Below are 21,441 nucleotides of genomic sequence, written 5' to 3' on the forward strand. Positions count from 1 at the left end.
AGTAACCCCTGAACAATGCTGGGTGTGACCCAAAAACTAAAAAAAAAAAAAAAAAAAGACCAACCAGATTGGGGACCCTGAGGAGCTGAGGGCTCCATGCAGCTCTCCTATCCTTTGTCCAGCCCCTGCGGGGCTTCCCACATCTGATGCACAAGTGTGGGTGACCATGGCCATCCACATGGTAGGGGCATCCAGCTGCTGGCCCTGGAGCAGCTGGTGAGAGGCCTGCAGGTGTCATGCTGTCCTCTTCTGCTGGGCACAGGGCAAACAGCAACAGTGGGAAGAAAACGTCTGAGCCTGGGGGCTAGACAGGACAGGAGGAGGAACTAACATGAATTTGCCCTTTCTCTGGCTTGACACCAGAGTTAAAGGAGAAGAAGGGGCTACAGGCCAGATAACTGAATGTGGCTGCTCTGGCCTGCTCTAGCGCATGGGATCAGGGATTGTGTCCTGCAGATCCCTCTCCTTGCTCTGGGTGTGCACAGCCAGGACCAGGTATCAACACAGAAGCCCTGCCCAGGTCACTCCCCTGGCACACTCCTGACAGCAGCTCCACATGTCACTCACATCTGGGGATACTAGAGGTGATGGTGTCCAGGTTTGGGGCCTGAGAGACAGCACAGTGGGTAAGACTCACCTTTCAGGTCGCCAACATACGTCCAAATCCCTGGTTCTGCATATCAGGTACTATAAGCAATGCTGGGTGTGATTCACACAGCGAGAAGGCCTGAGCCAAACTGGGTGTGCCCTCTCTTCCCCTTCCCCAAAGAAAAACCTCTAAAAAATCATAATCTGTACACCTTCCCTTGAGGGTATATTGGGTCAAAAACTGCTTGCTCTGAACTCAGGAGTGATACTTGGGGACCACTAAGAATCAGAACAAACGGGTCAGTTGCACATAGGCAAGTACCTTACCCTTAGTGCTATCTCTGGCTTTTCATCTGTACATTTTTGTGGGGAAAGGCCTTCCCAGGCCTTTCATGGGAAACTTAAAATGCCTCCCACCCAGGGCTGAAGAGATTAGCACAGCAGTAGGGTGTTTGCCTTGCATGCAGCAGATACAAACAGACAGTGGTTTGAATCCCAGCATCCCATATGGTCCCCCGTGCCTGCCAGGAGCAACTTCTGAGCATCGCTGGGTGTGACCCTCCCAAAAAATATGCCTCCAACCCCTGAAAGTGTTAGAACACAGATGTGGTGCAGCCCTTCTCCAGAATCCTCCCCAAGGATCTGAGAAGACTCAGGCTCAACTCATGCATTGTATGCAGTTCAGTGGTTTCAATCCTGGCCTGGCCTGGTCCCAGTGCATCACCTTGAGTGACGACCAAGCACTAGGCCCTGAGTAAGCCCTGAAGAACCACCAGGTGTGCCCCAGAAAAACCATCCCTGGGCAGTGGTCAAACACCCTCTGTCACTAGTGTACAAGCAGGAAGCTACCACATCCCACCTCTATAGAGGACAGAGGATGCTCAAAGAGGTGATTTTTTTCCCCCTTGTGTCGTCTTGACACAGATTCAACCAGGTGGACTGGGTCTAAATTCTGAATTCTGGTCGGGATGGAGGAATGCAGCGTCAGAGCTCAGAAAGGCCCAGAACCTAGGGAGCCTGGGTGTAGAGTGGGTCCCTCAGCACAGGTTCATCCACTGGCCACTCCCCTGGGCCATGGACCTGCCTGCCTAGCCTCTTTGATATTCCAACCAACACCTCTTTATTTTTTGTTTTTGGTTTTTGGACCACACCCAGCGGTGCTCAGGGGTTACTCCTGGCTGTCTGCTCAGAAATAACTCCTGACAGGCATGGGGGACCATATGGGACACCGGGATTCGAACCTACCACCTTAGGTCCTGGATCGACTGCTTGCAAGGCAAAAGCCGCTGTGCTATTTCTCCGGGCCCCAACCAACACCTCTTAATCTGGAGAATGAAGGAAGGCCAGCCCTCCCCCAAAACACCACCTGCCGCAGGTCAAATGGAGGCAAGTGAGAACAGGATCCAAGACTCTATAAGACATTCATTGGAACCAGAACCCACAATGCCTGTGGCCCTGAAGTGACCACCAACTCTTGTCTCACAGTGACCTGTGAGACCTGGTGCTCATCCACCATTTCACCTTTGCCTCAGAATGGCCTACTGAGGACTTGACATGGGTTTGACCAGAACCAGTTTTGGCCTAAATGTAGATATATCCTCATGGCCGGAAGACACATCCCACATACTACCAGATTGAAGGCATGGCTGGGTAGGACCCATCTCCCCACTGGCCCCTCAGAGACCAGAACTGTGCCCTGCTTTTCCCTGCCCATGATGAGCTTATGGGAGCTGGGAGAGGGAGGCCCGGCCAGTCCATGCAGGCAGAGTGGGGAAAACTTTGGTCTCTTTATTGAACCTCCAAGGCAAGGCACCTCATACAGCAGCCAGAGGAAGCAGATGAGGTGGCTTCAGCTCTCACTTCCAGTCCTTGAAGAATTGCTTAAAAATGGGACTCTCGCGGCCCTGAGGCAGGATCTCCACCTGTAGGGACAGTGGGGACAGAGTCAGCCTCAGCATGCCACCACCACCACCTCGGGGAGAGCAAGAAGGTAGGTGCTGGGCACCATCCTGATCTGCATGTAGGGGTGCCCCTCAGATGAGCCAACACACCAGGAGAATGATAGGGCCAAGGATGAAGAGATGGTACAATGGGTAGGGCTCTAACCATATATGCAGCTGACCCAGGCTCAGGAGTGCAGAGCCAGGAGTAATCCCTGAGCATCTCTGGGTATAGCCCAAAAACAAACTAAAAAAAAATGATGACTGAGACAGTGGCTGAGTGGAAAACCAGCCACCTGAGAACTTGGCTGTGCTCCTGGGGAGATGAAGCAACTGTACAGGAGCTACTCAGACAGCCTCATGGAGACCTGGGCTGGGGGCAGGCCTAATTCTGGCTGGGGATGATCCCCAGCTGAACTCCTACGCCCAACAGTGCCAACCAGCATCCACTTTGAATATGATCTATTTTGAAAATGGGTTGGTTTATTTTTGGGGGGCAGGGGAGTTCGCCCAGGATACTCAGTGGCTACTCCTGGTCCTGTGCTCCAATCTCAGTCCTAGCTCAGTGCTCAGTAGACTGGCAAATTATCTCTCTGGTTTCTGTATTTCCTAATTTTGCAGGTTTGAGAAGCACCGTCTCACTGGGTGGTCCAGATAGGGAGGCCTACCCTTGACTTTGTCCAACATTTTTCTGTTAGCTTTGTCAAGCTTGAGGGATAGAAGGTGGCAAGAGGAGCCACAGCAGGAAAGTTTGGGGCCTAAGGAACCCTCACCTGAGTGTTTGGGGCGTATTTCATGCGGGAGATGAAATCCTCGGCAACTTGAAGGGCTGCCTGCCTTTCCTTCTCATTCGCTTTGCGCCCTGGATTAGAAGGAGACAGAGAATTCATTCTTCCATTCATGCTTTTGTTCCTTCATTTTTGGTAACAGAAATCAATCACGTGCGAAGCATGTGCTCTGCCATAGAGCCCATGAGGATTTTTTGTTTGTTTGTTTTTGGGCCACACCTGGGGTGCTCAGAAGTTATTCCTGGCTCTCTGCTCAGAAATCGCTCCTGGCAGGCACAGGGGACCATATGGGGTGCCGGGATCCAAACCACTGTTGGTCCTGGGTTGGCCACTTGTAAGGCAAATGCCCTACTGCTATGCTATCTCTTCAGTCCCCATGTTTTGTTTATTTTTAATTTTGAGTCACACCTGGCAGTGCTCAGTGACTACTCCAAGCAAGTTGCTCAGGGATCACTTGGCTGAATGGCTGTGCCAGGGATCAAAACTGGGGATTCCTCATGCAAAGCATGACCTCCAGCTGAGTGTTCTCCAGTCTTATGAGGAAGGGGGCCATACCAGGTGGTGCTCAGAGATTACTCTTGGCTCTGTTCTCAGAAATCATACCTGGAGGGCCCGGAGAGATAGCACAGCAGCGTTTGCCTCACAAGCAGCTGATCCAGGACCAAAGGTGGTTGGTTCAAATCCCGGTGTCCCATATGGTCCCCCGTGCCTTCCAGGAGCTATTTCTGAGCAGACAGTCAGGAGGAACCCCTGAGCACCGCTGGGTGTGGCCCAAAAACCCAAAAAAAAAAAAAAAAAAAAAAGAAATCATACCTGGAGGGCTCAGAGAACCATATGAAATGCTGGGGACCAAATCCAGGTCAGCCACATTGCAAGGCAAACACCCTCTCTGCTGTGTACTATCACTGCAGCCCCAAGGAAATTTTTTAAGAGCAAGGACTCTTCTAACCCACATCCCAGCTTTCCCATAGAAATTTGAAGGGATCTACAAATAACAGGCAACTTTTTAATAAACAGAGCATATTCTAGACAAAGAAATTGAGTGGTGGGGTTGGAACAGGCTTTGCATGCAGGAGGCCTGGGTTACATCTCTGGCTCCACACAGTCCCCTATGTTTTACACACACACACACACACACACACACACGTGCGTGCATGCACATACACACATGACCAGAAAGATAGTAAGAGTTAAGGCATTCTCCTTGCATATAGCTGACTCTGGTTCAATTCCTGGCACCACATAGAATCCCCCAAGCTTTGCCAGGAGTCACTCCTGAGCACACAGCCAGGAACAGACCTGAGCACTGCCAGGTGTGCCTTCAAAACAAAGGAAAAAAAATTTAAATGAATATAAAATTAAATCGGTAGGTGAGGAGGGCCAAGCACACTGGGGTGCTCATTGTGTGGGATGTTTGCCCTACGCCTAAGTCAATCTCAGCTGGGCAACTCCTGGCCCAGAACTTTAGTCTTACACCCCTCAGCGTCAAACCTGCTCCCACCAGGGCCCCAAGGTCACCAGGGAACTAAGCTTCTCTCTGGACTCAAAAGTAACCTTCCGCTACCATTTCAGACACATACATGCATGCACACCCTTAAGTCTCTCATCAGTCCTGTTACCAAAAAACCCATTTGGGAAAACTAAGATAAAAGGCGTGGTTTAACAGGATGTGACTCCCTTATTCCAGAAAACCACAATGGCTAATGGTTATGCCAAGTCAGTCTCCACAGTCACCTATTCCTTCCTGCAGGCACAAACTCTGCTCCTGTCTCAGGCATTTGCCCCTGCAAGCAAATGTGAACTCTAGTTGGCCTCCAGCCCAGTTATAAAACCCTGAAGAGATTGCACCTAGCTAAAACTAATGCCGGCTCATTCCTCCATGAATGGACATGGAGGTACTTCTCCTGGCTCCCAAGGTTTGAATTTTCCCTGGTTTCTCTTTCTGAGACTGGAGAGATAGTACTGCTGCCCTGCATGCAGCTGATTCGAGTTTAATCCCCTGTCCCGTTTCCCCCCCCCCCCCCCTGTGATACCGCAGCACTGCCAGGAGTAATTCCTGAGAAGAGAACCAGGAGTAATCTCTGAACATTATCAGGTATGGCCCCAAAACAAAAAAGATACTAGAGACAAAAAGTTCCTGATCTCCTGACACTCATGTCCAATCAAGGAGAAGTCAAGAGAGACCCACAGAGCAGGTGTGGGCCCCAAGGCCACTCAAGACTCTTGTTCCACATTTCCAGAGCAACCAATGAACAAGCATCTGCACAGCAGTTGTTTCTGTTTCTAGCAAGACAACCTCTTGGAAAAACAAGTTCTACAAGTTCCCAAGTCATCACAGATGGACAGGGCTGCTCAAGGGTCTCCAGTCCCTGCAGTTCTGGTGTGCCCTAGGACAGGAACCCTCAAAATGTGGCCCCTGCGATGGACAGGCACTTGCCTTGCACACAACTGACCCGATGTTCAATCCCCAGAACCATCTATGATCCCCCAAACACCACCAGGTGTGATCCTTGAATGATTCCAGAGCCAGGAGGAAGCCACTAGGTGTGACCCAAAAACAAAAACAAAAGCAAACAGTCTTTCCCAGATCAGCAGCAAAGTGAGAACTGATGAGACAGGCAACTGCCAGGATTCCCCCTAACCTAGTGAGTCAGAATCTGGGGTGGGCGGGTCCCCATTCTCTGTTCCAGCAGGCCTTCTTCTGAGCAACACTAGACTTAAAACCACTGCCTGGAACAAAGAGGGTGAGGACAGTAGAGAACCCCAGCCACAAAAAAAGAAAATTGTGTTTCCTGAGGCTGACTTGACTTTTCCTGAGGCTGACTTGACCCTTGGGGTTGTGGGGCTTTCCCCAGCAGTGCTCAGGGGACTGGCAGTCACTTCTGACAATTCGGGGCTTCGGACCACCAGGGCTACACCCACAGTGTTCTGGGTGGGGAGGTTGCTGTTCCAGGAATCACACATGCTGGCATTGGCGTTCCCCACAACTTACAGGAGGAGTAGACAGCCACATACCTTTCCAGATGTAAATCTTGCCACACTGCCCATTGTCCAGCACAAAGCAGTCATCAGCCACCAGCAGTCCAAATGCAAAGGGGCTGGCATCAGCAACTTTGGTCAGGTTCATCTGCCCAGTGGCATCAGACACCTAAGGAGGGATGGGGTCGGGGTGGGGGTGGGTCAAGGCAATGCTAGGCCCCTTCTCCCGAAGTGGACCAGCCCCAGCCTTGCCCAGGAGCAAACTCCTTTCAGGCACCCTGCCCGACTTCTGCCAGGCACAACCAGACAGGAGGAAGAGGGAAAGGCTGGGCAACCACCCTTACTTCATCCATCTTGAAGTACCTAGAGAAAGCCAGGAGAGGCAGAAGATACAGGCACAGAGCCTAGCACCCTAAAGCTGGGGCCCAGCTCCAAACCCCAGAAAGATACAGGAAGTGAGTGGCATTTACCGGCTTGGGGCCTCATATGACCACTTCTCAGCCTCCTCACTGCATCTTGCCCAACCCCACCTTCCTCTCTCACCTGCTCCCTGCAGCCCTGGGCCCAGCTCCCAGCTCACCTTGTATAGGGCTGCTGCCTGGGCATTGGTCTGGTCAGCTGTCAGGTCTTCTTCGGGGTTTCCTTCCTTCAGCAGGGGCTTAGAGCCCAGGACCTGCAGGGCCAGGGCAGTCTAGGGTCCCAGGGCTCAGATCCTGGAACACTTGATGCACAGGGATGCCCGGGCCCCCACCACCACACTCCAGGGTCATCCACCCAGAGAACGCTCACTGCACTTGCATGGCCATGGCAACCATTGTCACTCACAACCTTGTCCCCAGCTCATCCCCAGCACCTGGATCATCTCAGGGGGCTCCTCGCCATCAGCCACAATCTCCACCCGGGCTTTCCCCTGCCGCTCGCTGTCCCTGATGGCATTGGCCAGGTCCCGAGCCTTGTTGCGTTCCAGGATGTTGGACTTGCCCCCACACCAGGTGAAGATGCTCTGTGGGGAAAGGACACGCTGGGGTTATAATCAGACTTAGGCCCTCCCCTGCTGCAAGTAGGGTTCAAGGATCTGTTCCCTGAAGCAAGATCTCTAATGATCCAGGAGGCAAGAGAGGCCCCTGGGTTGGGTACATGGATTCAAGCAACCTAGAACTGATCACCAATCATATGCTGGTCTCTGCCAGGACCCATCCCTTGTCTCCTCCGTGTCATTCACCAGCATATCTCTGGGTGTTTTTGTTAACTTCATGATTTTTATTGTTAGTGGGGACATACCAGGTAGTTCTCAGAGCCAACTCCCTGCTCTGTGTTAAGGACTGCTCCATGGCAGAGTTAGGGGACCATGAAAAACTGGGAATGGAACCGTCTCCAGCATGAACTCATGAGCCGTCACCCCAGCCCTATGATTTCTCTGTCCTGCCTAGTTGCCTAGATTCTAAACTTCCTCCATGGGTGAATGTTTGGTTTTGCTTTGCTTTGCTTTCTTTTCTTTCTTTCTTTTTTTTTTTTTTTTGGCCACACCCATTTGATGTTCAGGGGTTACTCATGGCTAAGTGCTCAGAAATTGCCCCTGGCTTGGGGGGGACCATAGGGACGCGGGGGATCGAACTTCGGTTCTTCCTTGGCTAGCACTTGCAAGGCAGACACCTTAGCTCTAGCGCCACCTTGCCGGCGGCCCCTTGCTTTCTTTCTTTTCTTTCTTTTTTTTTTTTGGGGGGGGGGGGTTGGGCCACCACTCAGGATGCTCAGAGGTTACTCCTGGCTCTGCACTCAGGAATTGCCCCTGGCAGGCTCAGGGGACTATATGGGATAATGGTAATCGAATCTGTCCTGGGTTAGTCATGTGCAAGGCAAATGCCTTATAACTGTGCTATAAATCCAGCACATGCTTTGCTTTCTTTACTCATATATGCCAAGGCTAAAATAGGCAGCACATACTCAGGTACAAATAAAATGATTTATAGAATAAGGGGGTTGGAGAGATAGTACAGCAGGTAAGTCACTGACCTTGCATGTACCTGACCCAGGTCCCAGTGGGGACATGGACCTGTACACGTGAGGGTAAAGCTACCCTGGCATCTCTCTGTTGCCCTAAGACTGAGCCTATTCTCTCTCACTGGGTCCCCTGCAACTTCATGGGTGTTGCCTGCATCATGATGTGTCTTTTTCTGAGAGACTAGAAATTCCTGCTGACCTGCAGTGTCAGGAGCGAATCTGGGACCTCACATGCTGCACAGGTGTTTCAGTCCCTCTCTTCTCCCTGACCTCTCAGACTGTTTATTGGCTCATTTATTCATGCATTCATTCATGCAGTCTGTGATGTCCACTCTGAGCACAGGGACCCTGAGAGGCAGCTATGACAGGTGTGTAACTTGCTGTTACACACAGGAAGTGTACATACAGGATGTGACCAGTGTGCTGAGAAAAGCAGAGCCCTGTGATGAGCATGTCAGGGAGGGGTGCAGGGGTGTGAGTTGAAGCCAGTGACCAGAAAGGCGCCTACGTGACCCTTTCAACTAAGAGACAAGCTTGCAGAGACACCAGTGGGAACATAAAGCAGTGAGCGTGAAGAGTGTGAAGGAGGGGGACACTCAAGTTGTGAGGAGGTTGAGGAGCCAACAATATCTTATAGTTGGGGGCCGAGAGAGAGCACAGCGGAAGGGCATTTGCCTTGTAAGCAGCTGATCCAGGATGGATGGTGGTTCAACTCCCGGCATCCCATATGGTCCCCCAAGACTTCCAGGAGCAATTTCTGAGTGCAGAGCCAGGAGTAACCCTAAGCACTGTCAGGTGTGACCCAAAACAAAAACAAACAAAATCCTTTTTGTTTTGTTTTGTTTTTGGGTCACACCAGGCAGTGCTCAGGGGTTACTCTTGGTTCTAAGCTCAGAAATCTCTCCTGGCAGGCTCAGAGGACCATATGGGATGCCAGGATTTGAACCACCGACCTTCTGCATGAAAGGCAAATGCTTTACCTCCGTGCTATCTCTCCAGCCCCAATAAAACAATATCTTATAGTGCTGAAGACCTGGTAAAAAGTCAAGATCTATCTGGAAGAGGCCAGAGCGATAGTACAGTGGGTATGGTGCTTGCCTTATACCAGCCAACTACAGTCCAATTTCCAGACTCCATAAGGTCCTCTAAGTCCTGTAATTCCTAAGCACAGCCTGATGTGGCCCCAAAACAAAACAAAAAAGCAACAAACAAATATCAGGAGCTTTGTGGAACAACTAAAATGGAAAGATGGTGGTAGGGGACAGGCTTGGGGAGGTGTGGTACATGGGAAGGAATTGGAGATACTGCTCCAGGACTACACTCCCTCACTCATTCACTCCAAGTTTCTTAAATTTCTTTTTTGTTTGGGCGTGCTCAAGACTTCTTCCTGGCTCTACATTCAGAAATAACTTTTTTTTTTTTTTTTTGGTTTTTGGGTCACACACACGGGGGACCATATGGGTGCCGGGATTCGAACCACCGTCCTTCTGCATGAAAGACAAACACCTTACCTCCATGCTATCTCTCCGGCCCCAGAAATCACTTCTTGAAGTGCTCGGGATTATATGGGGCTTCCGGGATCAAACCAGGGTGGGATGGGCCACATGAAAAGCAAATGTTTTACCCCCTATACTATCTCTCTAGCCTTTTATTTATTTTATTAGTTTTGAAAAAATTATTACTTTATTTTCTTGGGCCACACTAGGCAGTGTTCAAGACTTCTTCCTGTGATCAGAGTGCTCCTTGGCGGTGCTCAGGGGACTAGATGCATTGCTGAGAAACAGAACCAAGGTGGGCCACAGCACCCCACCCTGCACGGTCTCTGTCCTTTCTTTCCCCATCCCTCATCCACCCAGCCACTGACCTGGCCCAGGTCCAGGATGAAGCAGTCGCCGGTGTTGAAGCTGTCCCAGCTCAGCGGCCGCTCAGTGGCCCGAATGTTCTTCTTCCCCTTCACCTGGTACAGTTTCCTGATGGCCTCGGGGGTGGCCGCTGGGGCGGTCTTGTGAAAAGCCGAATCCACTCCGCCGTCCTGCAGCCAGACAGCAGGCCTGAGACCTCCACAGACCCCCAATCGGCTGCGATGGGGAGGTGCTTTCCAGTGCAAGCCCCGGGGAGCAGGTAGATGGGTAAGTTCTGACCTGGTACTTGAGGCCCGGGGGAAGTAGCTCATGAAGATGTCAGACTCGTTGCCTTGCACCTCTCTGTGCTGCACCGGCCTCTCCCCTAGAAGGGTGTTGAGGTGCACGGCCAGCATGGCGCAGGCCCCTGCTCGTCCCGGGATGATGCTGGCCTAAAGGGAGGACGTGGGACGGTGAGAGCCAGGCTAGGTCCATCTACCTGCAGGCCCCATCTACCTGCCGCTGCCCCAGTCCCCCCACCTGCCTACCGATCCACAGGTGCAGGTGGGAGACCTCCTCGGGCCGTTGTGCAGCACGAGGTAGGAGTCTCCGAGAAGAAGACACCCTGGTTTTCGGGTGCCACCGCCACCGGCTTCAGCTTCTCCACCCGCCAGATGTGCAGGCCTGGGTTCTGCACCGACGTCGGGAAGGGAGAGCCGCTGCGGGAAGAGAGTGGGTGCACAGAGCTCTAAAGGGGATGTGGAGGGGCTGCGATGTTGGGGTGTATGGGCGTGCCCTACAGGGGGGCAGAGGCAGGGTGGGGGGGGGGCCGGCGGCGCAGGCTCACCTCTGGGGAATGGGTGAATACATGTTGTTTCTGGATCTGGAAAGAGAGAAAACATCTTAACTTTGGGGAGGGCTGGGGGGATTATATTTTGGTTGTCTGCAGGGTAGTGCTCAGGGCTCTGCACTCCAAGTTCACTCCAGGTGGAGATTAAGGGACCACAACAGATGCTGGAAAGCAAACCTGGAGCCCAGTCCTGTGTACAGCCAAGTGCCCGACCTGTTGTTGTACTATGTCTTCCAAGACATCACTATTGATGCAAGTATGACAAGCCCCTTCACATATCACTTGGGAGAATTTCAAAGAAGCCAAGTGCCCTCATATTCATAACAGCTTCATCTCCAAGTGCCCAAGAGATTATCCCCCAGCTCCATTATACAGACAAGGAAACTAAGACTCAGACAGTCCAAAGTCAGTCATTGGCTGAAGAGACAATACAGTGCTTGCTTTCCACAGGGCCAACGGGGTTCAATCGCCAGCATCCCATATGTTTCCCTGAGCCCAATAGGAGAGATCATTGAGCACTAAGCCAGGAGAAAGCTCTGGTGAGCCTGAGACAAGGAGGGGAGGAGAGGGAGGGGGGGGGGGGAGGGAGGGAGGGAGGGAGGGGGAGGAGGAAGGAAGGAAGGAAGGAAGGAAGGAAGGAAGGAAGGAGAAGGAAGGAAAGAAGAAAGAAAGAAAGAAAGAAGAAGAAGAAAGAAAGAAAGAAAGAAAGAAGAAAAGAAAGAAGAAAAAAGAAAGAAGGAAGGAAGGAAGGAGGAAGGAAGGAGGAAGGAAGGAAGGAAGGAATGGAGGAAGGAGGAAGGAAGGAAGAAAGAAGAAAGAGAAAGAAAGAAAAAGAAAGAAGAAAGAAAGAATAGAAAAAAAGAAAGAAAGAAAGAAGAGAAAATAGAAGGAAAGAAAGAGAGAGAGAAAAAGAAAGAAAGAAGGAAGAAAGGAAAGAGAAAGAAAGAAAGAAAGAAAGAAAGAGAAGAAAGGAAGAAAGAAAAGAAAGAAAGAAAGAAAGAAAGAAAGAAAGAAAGAAAGAGAGAAAGAAAGAAAGAAGAAAAGAAAGAAAGAAAGAAGAAAGAAAGAAAGAAAGAAAGAAAGAAAAGAAAGAAAGAAAGAAAGAAAGAAAGAGGGCCGGGCGGGGTGGCGCTAAAGGTAAGGTGTCGCCTTGCCAGCGCTAGCCTAGGACGGACCGCGGTTCGATCCCCGGTGTCCCATATGGTCCCCAAGCAGGAGCGACTTCTGAGCGCATAGCCAGGAGAGTAAGCCTGAGCGTCAAACGGGTGTGGCCCAAAAAAAAAAAAAAAAAAAAAAAAAAAGAAAGAAAGAAGAAAGAAAGAGAAAGAAAGAAAGAAAAGAAAAAGAAGAAAGAAAGAAAGAAAGAAAGATAAGAAAAGAAAGAAAAAAGAAAGAAAGAAAGAAAGAAAGAACGAAGAAAGAAAAGAAAGAAAGAAAGAAAGAAAAAGAAAGAATAAGAAAAAGAAAAGAAAGAAGAAAGAAAGAAACTGCAGGCCCAATGGAGTGGTTTGTGCCTATGATTTTATACTGAGTACCTGCCCCCCCCCCCACGGGAATGCAGGCTTAAACTGGTCAGGGTGGAATTTTCAGGCCTAGCACCCTTGAGATCATCCTGAAAGATGAGTTCATCTTCCACACAAACTCTCTTTCACTGCCAGACGTGGTTGTCGGAGGCAAAAAAATAATCATTTTGGTCTCTGCCTTCCTTATTTTGCCTTTAAGAATCTTTCCTTTCAGCAGATTCTTTCAGCAGATTGAATGTTCCTTTCTACTTGCAAAAGGGGCACATGGTCAGCTCATGAGTCAAATCCAATGAAAACTTTATTGTTTCACCCCTTGCCTGCTTTTTGTGACTAGGAGTTGCACATTGGCCCTTGGTGCCAGTACACACTTGGTTGCAGTGTAGTGCACAAAATTACACACTTTGTCATGGTGCCATCACTGATCATATTCAGTGATATAGCATGACATCGTAGAGCAGTCTCAGCCTCATGCATGCAAGGCAGGCCACCTACCACTTACATCTTAACTAACTATCTATCTTACTTAAGGTGTAAAATTTACCTAAATTAGATCTTAAATTTGGGAGTGGAGAGATAGTACAGCAGGTAGGGTACTTGCCTACACATGGCCAACCCAATTTTTTTTTTTGTTGTTGTTGCTTTTTTTTGTTTTTGGGCCACACCCTGTGGTGCTCAGGGGTTACTCCTGGCTGTCTGCTCAGAATAGCTCCTGGCAGGCACAGGGGACCATATGGGACACCAGGATTTGAACCAACCACCTTACATCCTGGATCGGCTGCTTGCAAGGCAAACACCATTGAGCTATCTCTCCGGGCCCCCAATTTCTAACCCTAACCCCTATATGGTCCCCCATGCACCATCAGGAATAATTTCTGAGTACAAAGCCAAAGTAACCCCTGAGCATCACTGAGCCAAAAAAAAAATCTTAAATTTTGCTCAACTGGATTTTTGTTATTTAACACTGCTTATATTGGAAAAGTCTAAGAAATCAATAACTAAAGCACCCACCTTAAAAAAAAAAAGAAGGGGCCGGGCGGTGGCGCTAAAGGTAAGGTGCCTGCCTTGCCTGCGCTAGCCTCGGACGGACCGTGGTTCGATCCCCGGCGTCCCATATGGTCCCCCAAGCCAGGAGCGACTTCTGAGCGCATAGCCAGGAGTAACCCCTGAGCGTCACAGGGTGTGGCCCAAAAACCAAAAAAAAAAAAAAAAAAAAAAATAAAAATTTTTAAATAATCAGAAAATGGGACCTCCTGAGAGATAATACAGTAGGTAGGTGTTTGCCATGCATGCAACTGACCCAGGTTCAATCTCTGGCATCTCATATAATCTCCCAAACCTACCAGGAGTGATTCCTGAGACAGAGCCAGGAGTAATCCCTGAGTACATCTGGGAGTGCCCTCTCCTCAAAATAAAATAAAATAAAATAAAATAAAAATCAGAGATCAAGAAACCCTGTAGCTACCATTAGACTTGTTGCCTTTTTCTCATTCTAAACTCCCTGGGGAGTCAGCTATTACCACAGTCTCTATACACTCAGTTCCCCTTTCAATGAATAGCATCTTTATTCCAGAGGTCAGTGAAAGAAACCTTTTCTTCCACACAAGTTACTCATGGAGAAAATGTTAAAGAAAGTATTTGCAAAATGCTTATTTATTTAATTAATTTATTTTGATTTTGGGACCACATCCTGCAGTACTCAGGGCTTACTCCAGCTCTGCTCTCTTGGATCACTCTTAGTGGGGCTTAGGGACTGCATGTGGTGCTGGGATCAAACTCGGGTGGGCTGTGTGCAAGGCAAGCGCTCAGACTGGCCCAAAAAAGACTCTTTAAAGCAGTCAGCTGGTGCAGCAACTCTAGTGTCATTTCCCAACTCGCTCACATGTCCCCATCACCTGAGGATTTCCTTTTTTAGAGCTCTGAACACAGAGGCCACGGCAGTGGGACTGCACCCTGACTCTCTCCTGCAGCTGAACATCGATTCAGCCTTCAGGGTGCAGAGTAAAGGACTCAAGAGAATAGAGGGTGAGGAAGCAAAGGTGAATTTTGGACGGCAGGCCAGCAGTCTTGGGGCGTGGATGGGAGAGAAGAAAGTGTGACTGGGATACAAAGGAAGACCTGGAGCAGGGCGATGAATATAAAGTGGCACAAGAGAGGCTGGAGAAATAGCATGGAGGTAAGGCTTTGCATGCAGAAAGATGGTGGTTCGAATCCCGGCATCCCATATGGTCCTCTGAGCCTGTCAGGAGTGATTTCTGAGCATAGAGCCAGGAGTAACCCCTGAGCGCTGCCAGATGTGACCCCAAAACAAAAACAAAAACAAAACATAAAGTGGCACATGAGTGATATGTCTTTCCATAGCTAAGGAACAGAACAGCAGACAGGATTCTTGGCCCTGCACCCTCCCAAGGATTGGGGTGTGGGGGCAGGGAGGGGAGACAGAAGGAGGAAACTCTGAGTCTCACCACAGAACACCACATGCTGTTCCCACATCCCCTGCAACCCACAGTACATGGGGATGGTGATGCAGTGACTCCAGTCTGAAGCAGTGAGCAGTTACCCCAAAACCCATGGGAGGAGCTAGGACAGAGAAAGCACAGGAGAGAGAGAAGAGCTGCTGTCAGTTTTACTAGTCCCACTTCAGGGGTTCACAAGGGTCCACAGACATCCCCAGATGAGGGAAGCTCCTCCAGAGCAGACTCTGTCCTGGCTGCCCAGGAGAGTTACATTGGGGTTGTTGCAGGGAGGTAAAAAGGGTGAGGTGAGGGGTTGGGATTGAGTTTTGGAAAGTAATAAAACCAGAATGAAGTTGCCTTTGGCACCAGTGCCCTTAAGAAGGGAGAGAGGGCATATTTTCCTCGCATGTGGTTGTCCCATTTGATCCCCAGTTCCCATAGGGTCCCTGTGCACTGCCAGGAGTGATTCCTGAGTGCAGAGCCAGGAGTTATCCCTGAGCAATGTTGGGTGTGGCCCCCAAACCAAAAATAAAAATAAAGAAGTTGCCTTGTCATTAGTCCCAAAGCAGTCTAGAAACAAGAAGGCTGTAACTCCTTTTTTTTTTTTTTTTTGGTTTTTTTTTTTTTTTTTTTTTTTGGTTTTGGGGCCACACCCGGTGTTGCTCAGGGGTTACTCCTGGCTGTCTGCTCAGAAATAGCTCCTGGCAGGCACGGGGAGACCATATGGGACACCGGGATTCGAACCAACCCCCTTTGGTCCTGGATCGGCTGCTTGCAAGGCAAACGCCGCTGTGCTATCTCTCCGGGCCCTGTAACTCCTTTTTGTGTTTTTGTGTCTGGGTCACACTGTGTGGTGCTCTGGGCTAATTCCTTTCAGAACTCAGGTCTTCCCTGGAAACCTTGGCCAAGGTTAGGACTGACTTTCCTCTCCTGCAAAAAGCAATTCCTCACTCCAGCCTGAGTCCATGGCTCCCCAAGAACACAGAGTTGGGGCTAGAGAGATAGTGGTTAGTGTTTGCCTTGCACATGGCAGACCCAGGTTCAATCCCTAACATCCAATCTGGCCTTCTCAAAAGAACTCAGAAAAGGGTCCCAGAGAGATAGCACAGCAGCGTTTGCCTTGCAAGCAGCCGATCCAGGACCAACGGTGGTTGGTTTGAATCCTGGTGTCCCATATGGTCCCCCCGTGCCTGCCAGGAGCTATTTCTGAGCAGACAGCCAGGAGTCACCCCTGAGCACCGCCAGGTGTGGCCCAAAAACCAAAAAAAAAAAAAACTCAGAAAAGGACCCCAAATAACTTTATTTACCCCCTCATATTTCCCTAAATAAAACTAGTTTTCCCTCACAGAAAAGAATCTCAGGAGGAGGGGCCGGAGAGACAGCATGGAGGTAAGGCGTTTGCCTTGCATGGAGAGGACGATGGTTATAATCCCGGCATCCCATATGGTCCCCCGAGCCTGACAGGAGCGATTTCTGAGCATAGAGCCAGGAGTAACCCCTGAGCGCAGCCAGGTGTGACTCCCTCCACCCTCCCCCAAAAAAAGAATCTCAGGAGGAGATGAATAGTGAAGGAAATAAACCAGCAGTTAAGAATCTGTTGCTAGAGACCATAGATATGAGGGCTGAAAGACTGGCCCACAATATGAAACTTAACACAAAGTGTGGTGAGTTCAGTTAGAGAAATAACTATACTGACAACTACCATCATAATGACTGAGAGAAATAGCATGCCTGTCTTGAATACAGGCAGGGGGTGGGGGAGGGTGGAGATAGGGGGCTTTGGTGGTGGGGATGTTGCACTGGTGAAGGGGTGTTCTTTTTTTATAACTAAAACCCAACTACAAACATGTTTGTAATCATGGTGCTTAAATAAAGATTTTTTAAAAAAATAATCTGTTGGGCCTGGAGAGATAGCACAGCGGCATTTGCCTTGCAAGCAGCAGATCCAGGACCAAAGGTGGTTGGTTCGAATCCGGTGTCCCATATGGTCCCCCGTGCCTGCCAGGAGCTATTTCTGAGCAGACAGCCAGGAGTAACCCTGAGCACCGCCAGGTGTGGCCCAAAAACCAAAAAAAAATCTGTTAGTAAGATTTTAAAAAAAGCATCAGGGGAAGAGCTTGGATTTTATTTTAATCACATTCTTTAGTTCCTCTTGAAGCTTCTCCTTTTCTAATGGGTCCCCCTTCTCTGATTGGTGCCTTATTTTCTGCTGCTCTGAAGACCTCAGTATTTGCTTTTCTTTTCTCTTTCTTCTTCTTTTTTTTTTTTTTTTTTTTTTTTTTTTTGGTTTTTGGGTCACACCCGGCAGCGTTCAGGGGTCACTCCTGGCTCTGCACTCAGAAATCACCCCTGGTAGGCACGGGGACCATATGGGATGCTGGGATTCGAACCACCGTCCTTCTGCATGCAAGGCAAACGCGTTATCTCCATGTTATCTCTCCAGCCCCAGTATTTGCTTTTCAAAAAGGGTTCCAAGGTTGGAGCAATAATATAGCAAGTATGGTACTTGCCTGGCATGCAGCTCACCCAATATCCCACAGGATCCACCAGGCCCCACCAGAACTGACCCCTGAGCATAGAGTCCAAAGTCTGGGACAGAAAAGATGGGGTTTGAAATCCATCAGATTGTCGTGGGGTTGGGGCAGTTGTCTGGACGACAAATGCCCTCAGGGGTATCCAGACCCTGGGCAGGACTGTGTGCCCCAATATGAAAGGAAACCACCCCAGCCCTCTTGGGAAACAACACACACCTACCACTCCTGTGGGGGTCAGGGGCTCCCTGGCTCTGCTCACTCCTGTCTCACCTCACCCCATCTACAGGACCAGGTGTCCTGTTGACTTTGCCAAATCATGAATATGTGGCCTGCATTTTAAGTCAAATACCAGGCTGGCCTGCCCCCTCCAAAATCACTTCAGTTTGGGAACTAACCACAACACAGACTGTTTTGGGGACAGGCACCTTCGATCTGAGTCACTTTCATTCTGAGGCAGAACTGGGACCCGGTAGACAGCTCAAAAGGCTGGCACAGGAAGCTGGGTTGGATCCCTGCCACCGCAAAGTTGCCCACACACTGCACCAAGCATAGTCCTGGAAAATCACCAATATGACCTCAAACAAACAAAGCAATACACAAATCACAAAACTGAGGTCTTCTCAAGCTGGCCAGGAGGTGTGGCCCCCACCTCCAGCCAGATAGGCCCTGACTTTGAGGTTCCTCATTCCACCCTGCATTACTGCCCACAGGCCTGATTCCCTAAAGCCCAGTTTTAGGTCATCGTGGTCAGCAGGTGGGTGGAAACCATTGCTGGACAAACACCATCCAGAACCTGATTTTGGGGGAAGTGAGTGACACACCTGGACTCAAAATCTACTCTTGGCTCTATGCTCACAGATCACTCCTTGTGAGGCTCAGGGACCATATGAGGAACCAAGGATCGAGCCCAGGTTGGCCATGTGCAAGACAAGCACTGTACTTTACTCCAGCCCCGAAAGGTGATCTTTCACAGACTCCAGCAGCTTGCACTTGCATACCTAAGAGGGTTTAGCCAGTCCATGCTGAGGGCTACCCAACACCCACCTCCACCACCAGCCCCCTGTACCTTTACTCTGCTTCCTCCACTCCAACTTCGCAATCTGAGGTTCCACTTCCTTTCCACCTGACTGCCCTACAACTTATTTCCTCTTGAGAGCATTTGATCTGGGTTGATTCCACCTGGCTCCTTCCCTAGCCGAAGTAGGCTGAAGGAGAGTCTTGGAGAATGGAGCAGGCACTGAACCCTAGAGACCCACTAGCCTGGATGTCCACCCAGCTCTGGGCCTCCCCAAAGTGGCTTCAGGCAGCTGCCCAGACTGGCACCTCTGAGACTGGGGCCTACAAGACATTCCTGAGAAATGCTGGGATGCGGGTCAGTGGGTAAGTATGTGCCTTGCATATGTGAGGCCGTCAGGTTCCACCCCTGGACACACACCACACACTACACCACACATACATGTTGGCCTCCACTGGGTTACTCACATTTCCTGGGTGTGGTCAGTCTCCTTCCCCAGACTCCCTCTCTCCTGAATTTGAATTTTTTTTCTTTCTCTTTCTTTCTCTTGGGTTGGCCCTAATCCAGTAATGCTGGGGCTGCTCCCAGCTTGTGGTTGGTGTGAATGAAGCCTCAAAGGACCATGTACTTCAGGGGACAAACCTAGGGTTCCTGCATGCAAAGTGCTGGCTCCAGCCCTTCATCAGTCAACTCCTGGCCCCTTTCCTTGAAACTCAGGACTGGAGTCAGGGAAACACTTCTGTGTCTGCTTGCCAAATGCTTCTCAGGCCTACCCTGAGTATTTTCTTATAGAGCAGAAAATTGTCATAGTTTTGCCACCAGACAGGCAATAAAAGTTAGGACAGTTCCAGGGGGCCGGAGAGACAGCAAAAACAGTAGGACGATGGCCTTGCACGCCGTGAAACCGAGTTCCATTCCTGGCTCCCTATATAGTACCCCGCCGCCAGCACAACTAGGAGTGATTTATGCAGAACCAGAGGTAACCCCTGAGCATCACCAGGTATGGCCCAAATATAAAAACAAAACAAAAAGTAGGGTAGTTCCTGGGTCGCTTTGAACACAGATACAAGTTCGCCCAAGCAGCAGTGGGATAACCATGTGTCCCAAATACAGGAAAAACAGGGTCATCCACCCAAAGAGTCTCATACCAGCAGGGCCTGGTGCCCAGAAGCAGCAGAGATTAGGCAGATAGGAAGGGAGAGGCAAAGGAACTGGAAAGCCAGACCCCCTCTCCCACCCCAAGCCTGACTTACTGTCTGTGCTTCCTCGAGTAAGTGACTTCACTTCCTGGAACTCACAGGGCCAGTATCGGGTCTGTACTGGGGATAGAAAGAGGAAAAAGAAGTCTGAATGAGAGGAGAGAAGTCATGCACAAAGATCACTCTCTCCCAGCTTCCTCATCCGATGCCACAGGGGCTCAAAGTTCCAGACTGCAAGGATGAACGGAAACCACGGCTGCACCCCAAAGCTTGTCCCAATACCTAAGAGGGTGGAGGAGGTGGTCAACGGATCTGCAATCTAACAGGGCACAAAGGCCTCTCATTCACTCCTCCTTGGCTCGCCCACGCCTTGAACCCGGTGCATACACTGAGCGTGATTTGGGGAGCAGCTCTCAAACTGGCTTCCCACCAGTCCCGCATTTCCCTCCTCCACCTCCTCCTCCTCCAATCTCCCCCGAGTTCAGTCCCCAAAGTAAGCTAAAGCATGCCTTGAGCACAGACCCGCCCTTCCTAAACTTAGGGTAGAGACGGGAAGACGTGATTCAGAGGGTGCCCCGAGGAAGCGTCTCAAACCTGCTGAACCCCACCGCGCCCTAGAGAAGGAGCCTAAAGGTTGGACCCGGAGAGGTACTTGCCTGCTGCTGTCGCCCAGCTCGGTTACTCTGGCGGCCCCCCGAGGTGAGTGGGTTGGGCCGGCCCGTGTGAGTCACAGGGAGGGGCCGGCCGGTTCGAGACCGCCGCCGGGGGACGCTGCTGAGCCCGCCCGGGGCTCTCGGCCCTCCCGGAAAACCCGGGTTTGACAGCTGGGCTCCGTCTGCGGAAGTGCGCCCTGGCCTAACTCGGGTTTGGGCTGGCTTCAAAGACGGTGCTGGATCTTCCACACCTCACGCTATGCCTCCAGCCAAGTGCCCACACCGTGAGGCCGAGGCCAGCCCTTGCCAAGCGTCTTGCCAGCCAAACGGTCCGCGCGCATCCCAGCAGAGGGAACCTGAGCATCAGGCCAGCCCCTATTTCTTTCTTTTCCTTCGCTTTCTTTCTTTCTTTCTTTCTTTCTTTCTTTCTTTCTTTCTTCTTTCTTTCTTTCTTTCTTTTCTTTCTGTCTTTCTTTCTTTCTATCTTTCTTTCTTTCTTTCTTTATTTCTTTCTTTCTTTCTTTTTTCTTTCTTCCTTTCTTTCTTTTTTCTTTCTTCCTTCTTTCTTTCTTTCTTTCTTTCTTTCTTTCTTTTCTCTTTCTTTCCTTTTTTTTGGTTTTTTTTTTTTTTTTTTTTGGTTTTTGGGTCACACCCAACAGCGCTCAGGAGTTTCTCCTGGCTCTATGCTCAGAAATCGCTCCTGGCAGGCTTGGGAGACCATATAGGATGCTGAGATTCGAACCACTGTCCTTCTGCACGCAAGGCAAACGTCCTACCTCCATGCTATCTCTCCGGCCCCATCTTGCTTTCTTCCACCTCCTGCGTAGGTTTTGGCTCATTCCAACCTTTGCTCACAGGAGTTGATCCCTAAGCTTCTCAAGGACCCTTGTGATGCCTTGGATAGAATCAAGGCACCCACATGTAAAGCATGCTATTTTTTAGAATTTTGAGTGATCTCTTTGGCGCCAAAACTTCTTTTCTCAAATATTCCAACCTGAATGACTTTCTTTGAGGCTTTTTTTTTTTTTTTTTGACTTTTTTTGACTTTCTTTGAGGTTGTCTGATGGAAATGAGCTA

The 21,441-nt window shown here is 50.1% G+C and overlaps 2 protein-coding genes across 2 annotated transcripts in view; one reads left to right on the forward strand and one right to left on the reverse strand.

Moving 5' to 3' along the window:
* Nucleotides 1-2,365: 2,365 nt before the first annotated feature.
* On the reverse strand, nucleotides 2,366-19,824 carry CAPG (capping actin protein, gelsolin like). Its single transcript, XM_049784997.1, is given in 13 exon segments — nucleotides 2,366-2,510; nucleotides 3,302-3,390; nucleotides 6,332-6,464; nucleotides 6,876-6,968; nucleotides 7,149-7,298; nucleotides 10,161-10,328; nucleotides 10,438-10,454; nucleotides 10,457-10,589; nucleotides 10,678-10,715; nucleotides 10,718-10,750; nucleotides 10,753-10,856; nucleotides 10,985-11,020; nucleotides 19,766-19,824. Coding segments are annotated over 12 exon segments (1,047 nt in total). The 5' UTR covers nucleotides 11,008-11,020; nucleotides 19,766-19,824; the 3' UTR covers nucleotides 2,366-2,444.
* The window catches only part of SH2D6 (SH2 domain containing 6), a 33,605-nt gene continuing 30,925 nt past the window's right edge, over nucleotides 18,762-21,441 (forward strand). Inside the window, exons 1-3 of the mRNA XM_049784610.1 lie at nucleotides 18,762-18,877; nucleotides 20,253-20,410; nucleotides 20,556-20,693. Of these exons, the coding sequence (XP_049640567.1) occupies nucleotides 18,762-18,877; nucleotides 20,253-20,410; nucleotides 20,556-20,693 (412 nt within the window). The remainder of the gene's footprint in view (nucleotides 18,878-20,252; nucleotides 20,411-20,555; nucleotides 20,694-21,441) is intronic.

Source organism: Suncus etruscus, chromosome 12 (assembly GCF_024139225.1).
Source record: "Suncus etruscus isolate mSunEtr1 chromosome 12, mSunEtr1.pri.cur, whole genome shotgun sequence".
In the NCBI taxonomy this organism is placed as follows: Eukaryota; Metazoa; Chordata; class Mammalia; order Eulipotyphla; family Soricidae; genus Suncus; species Suncus etruscus.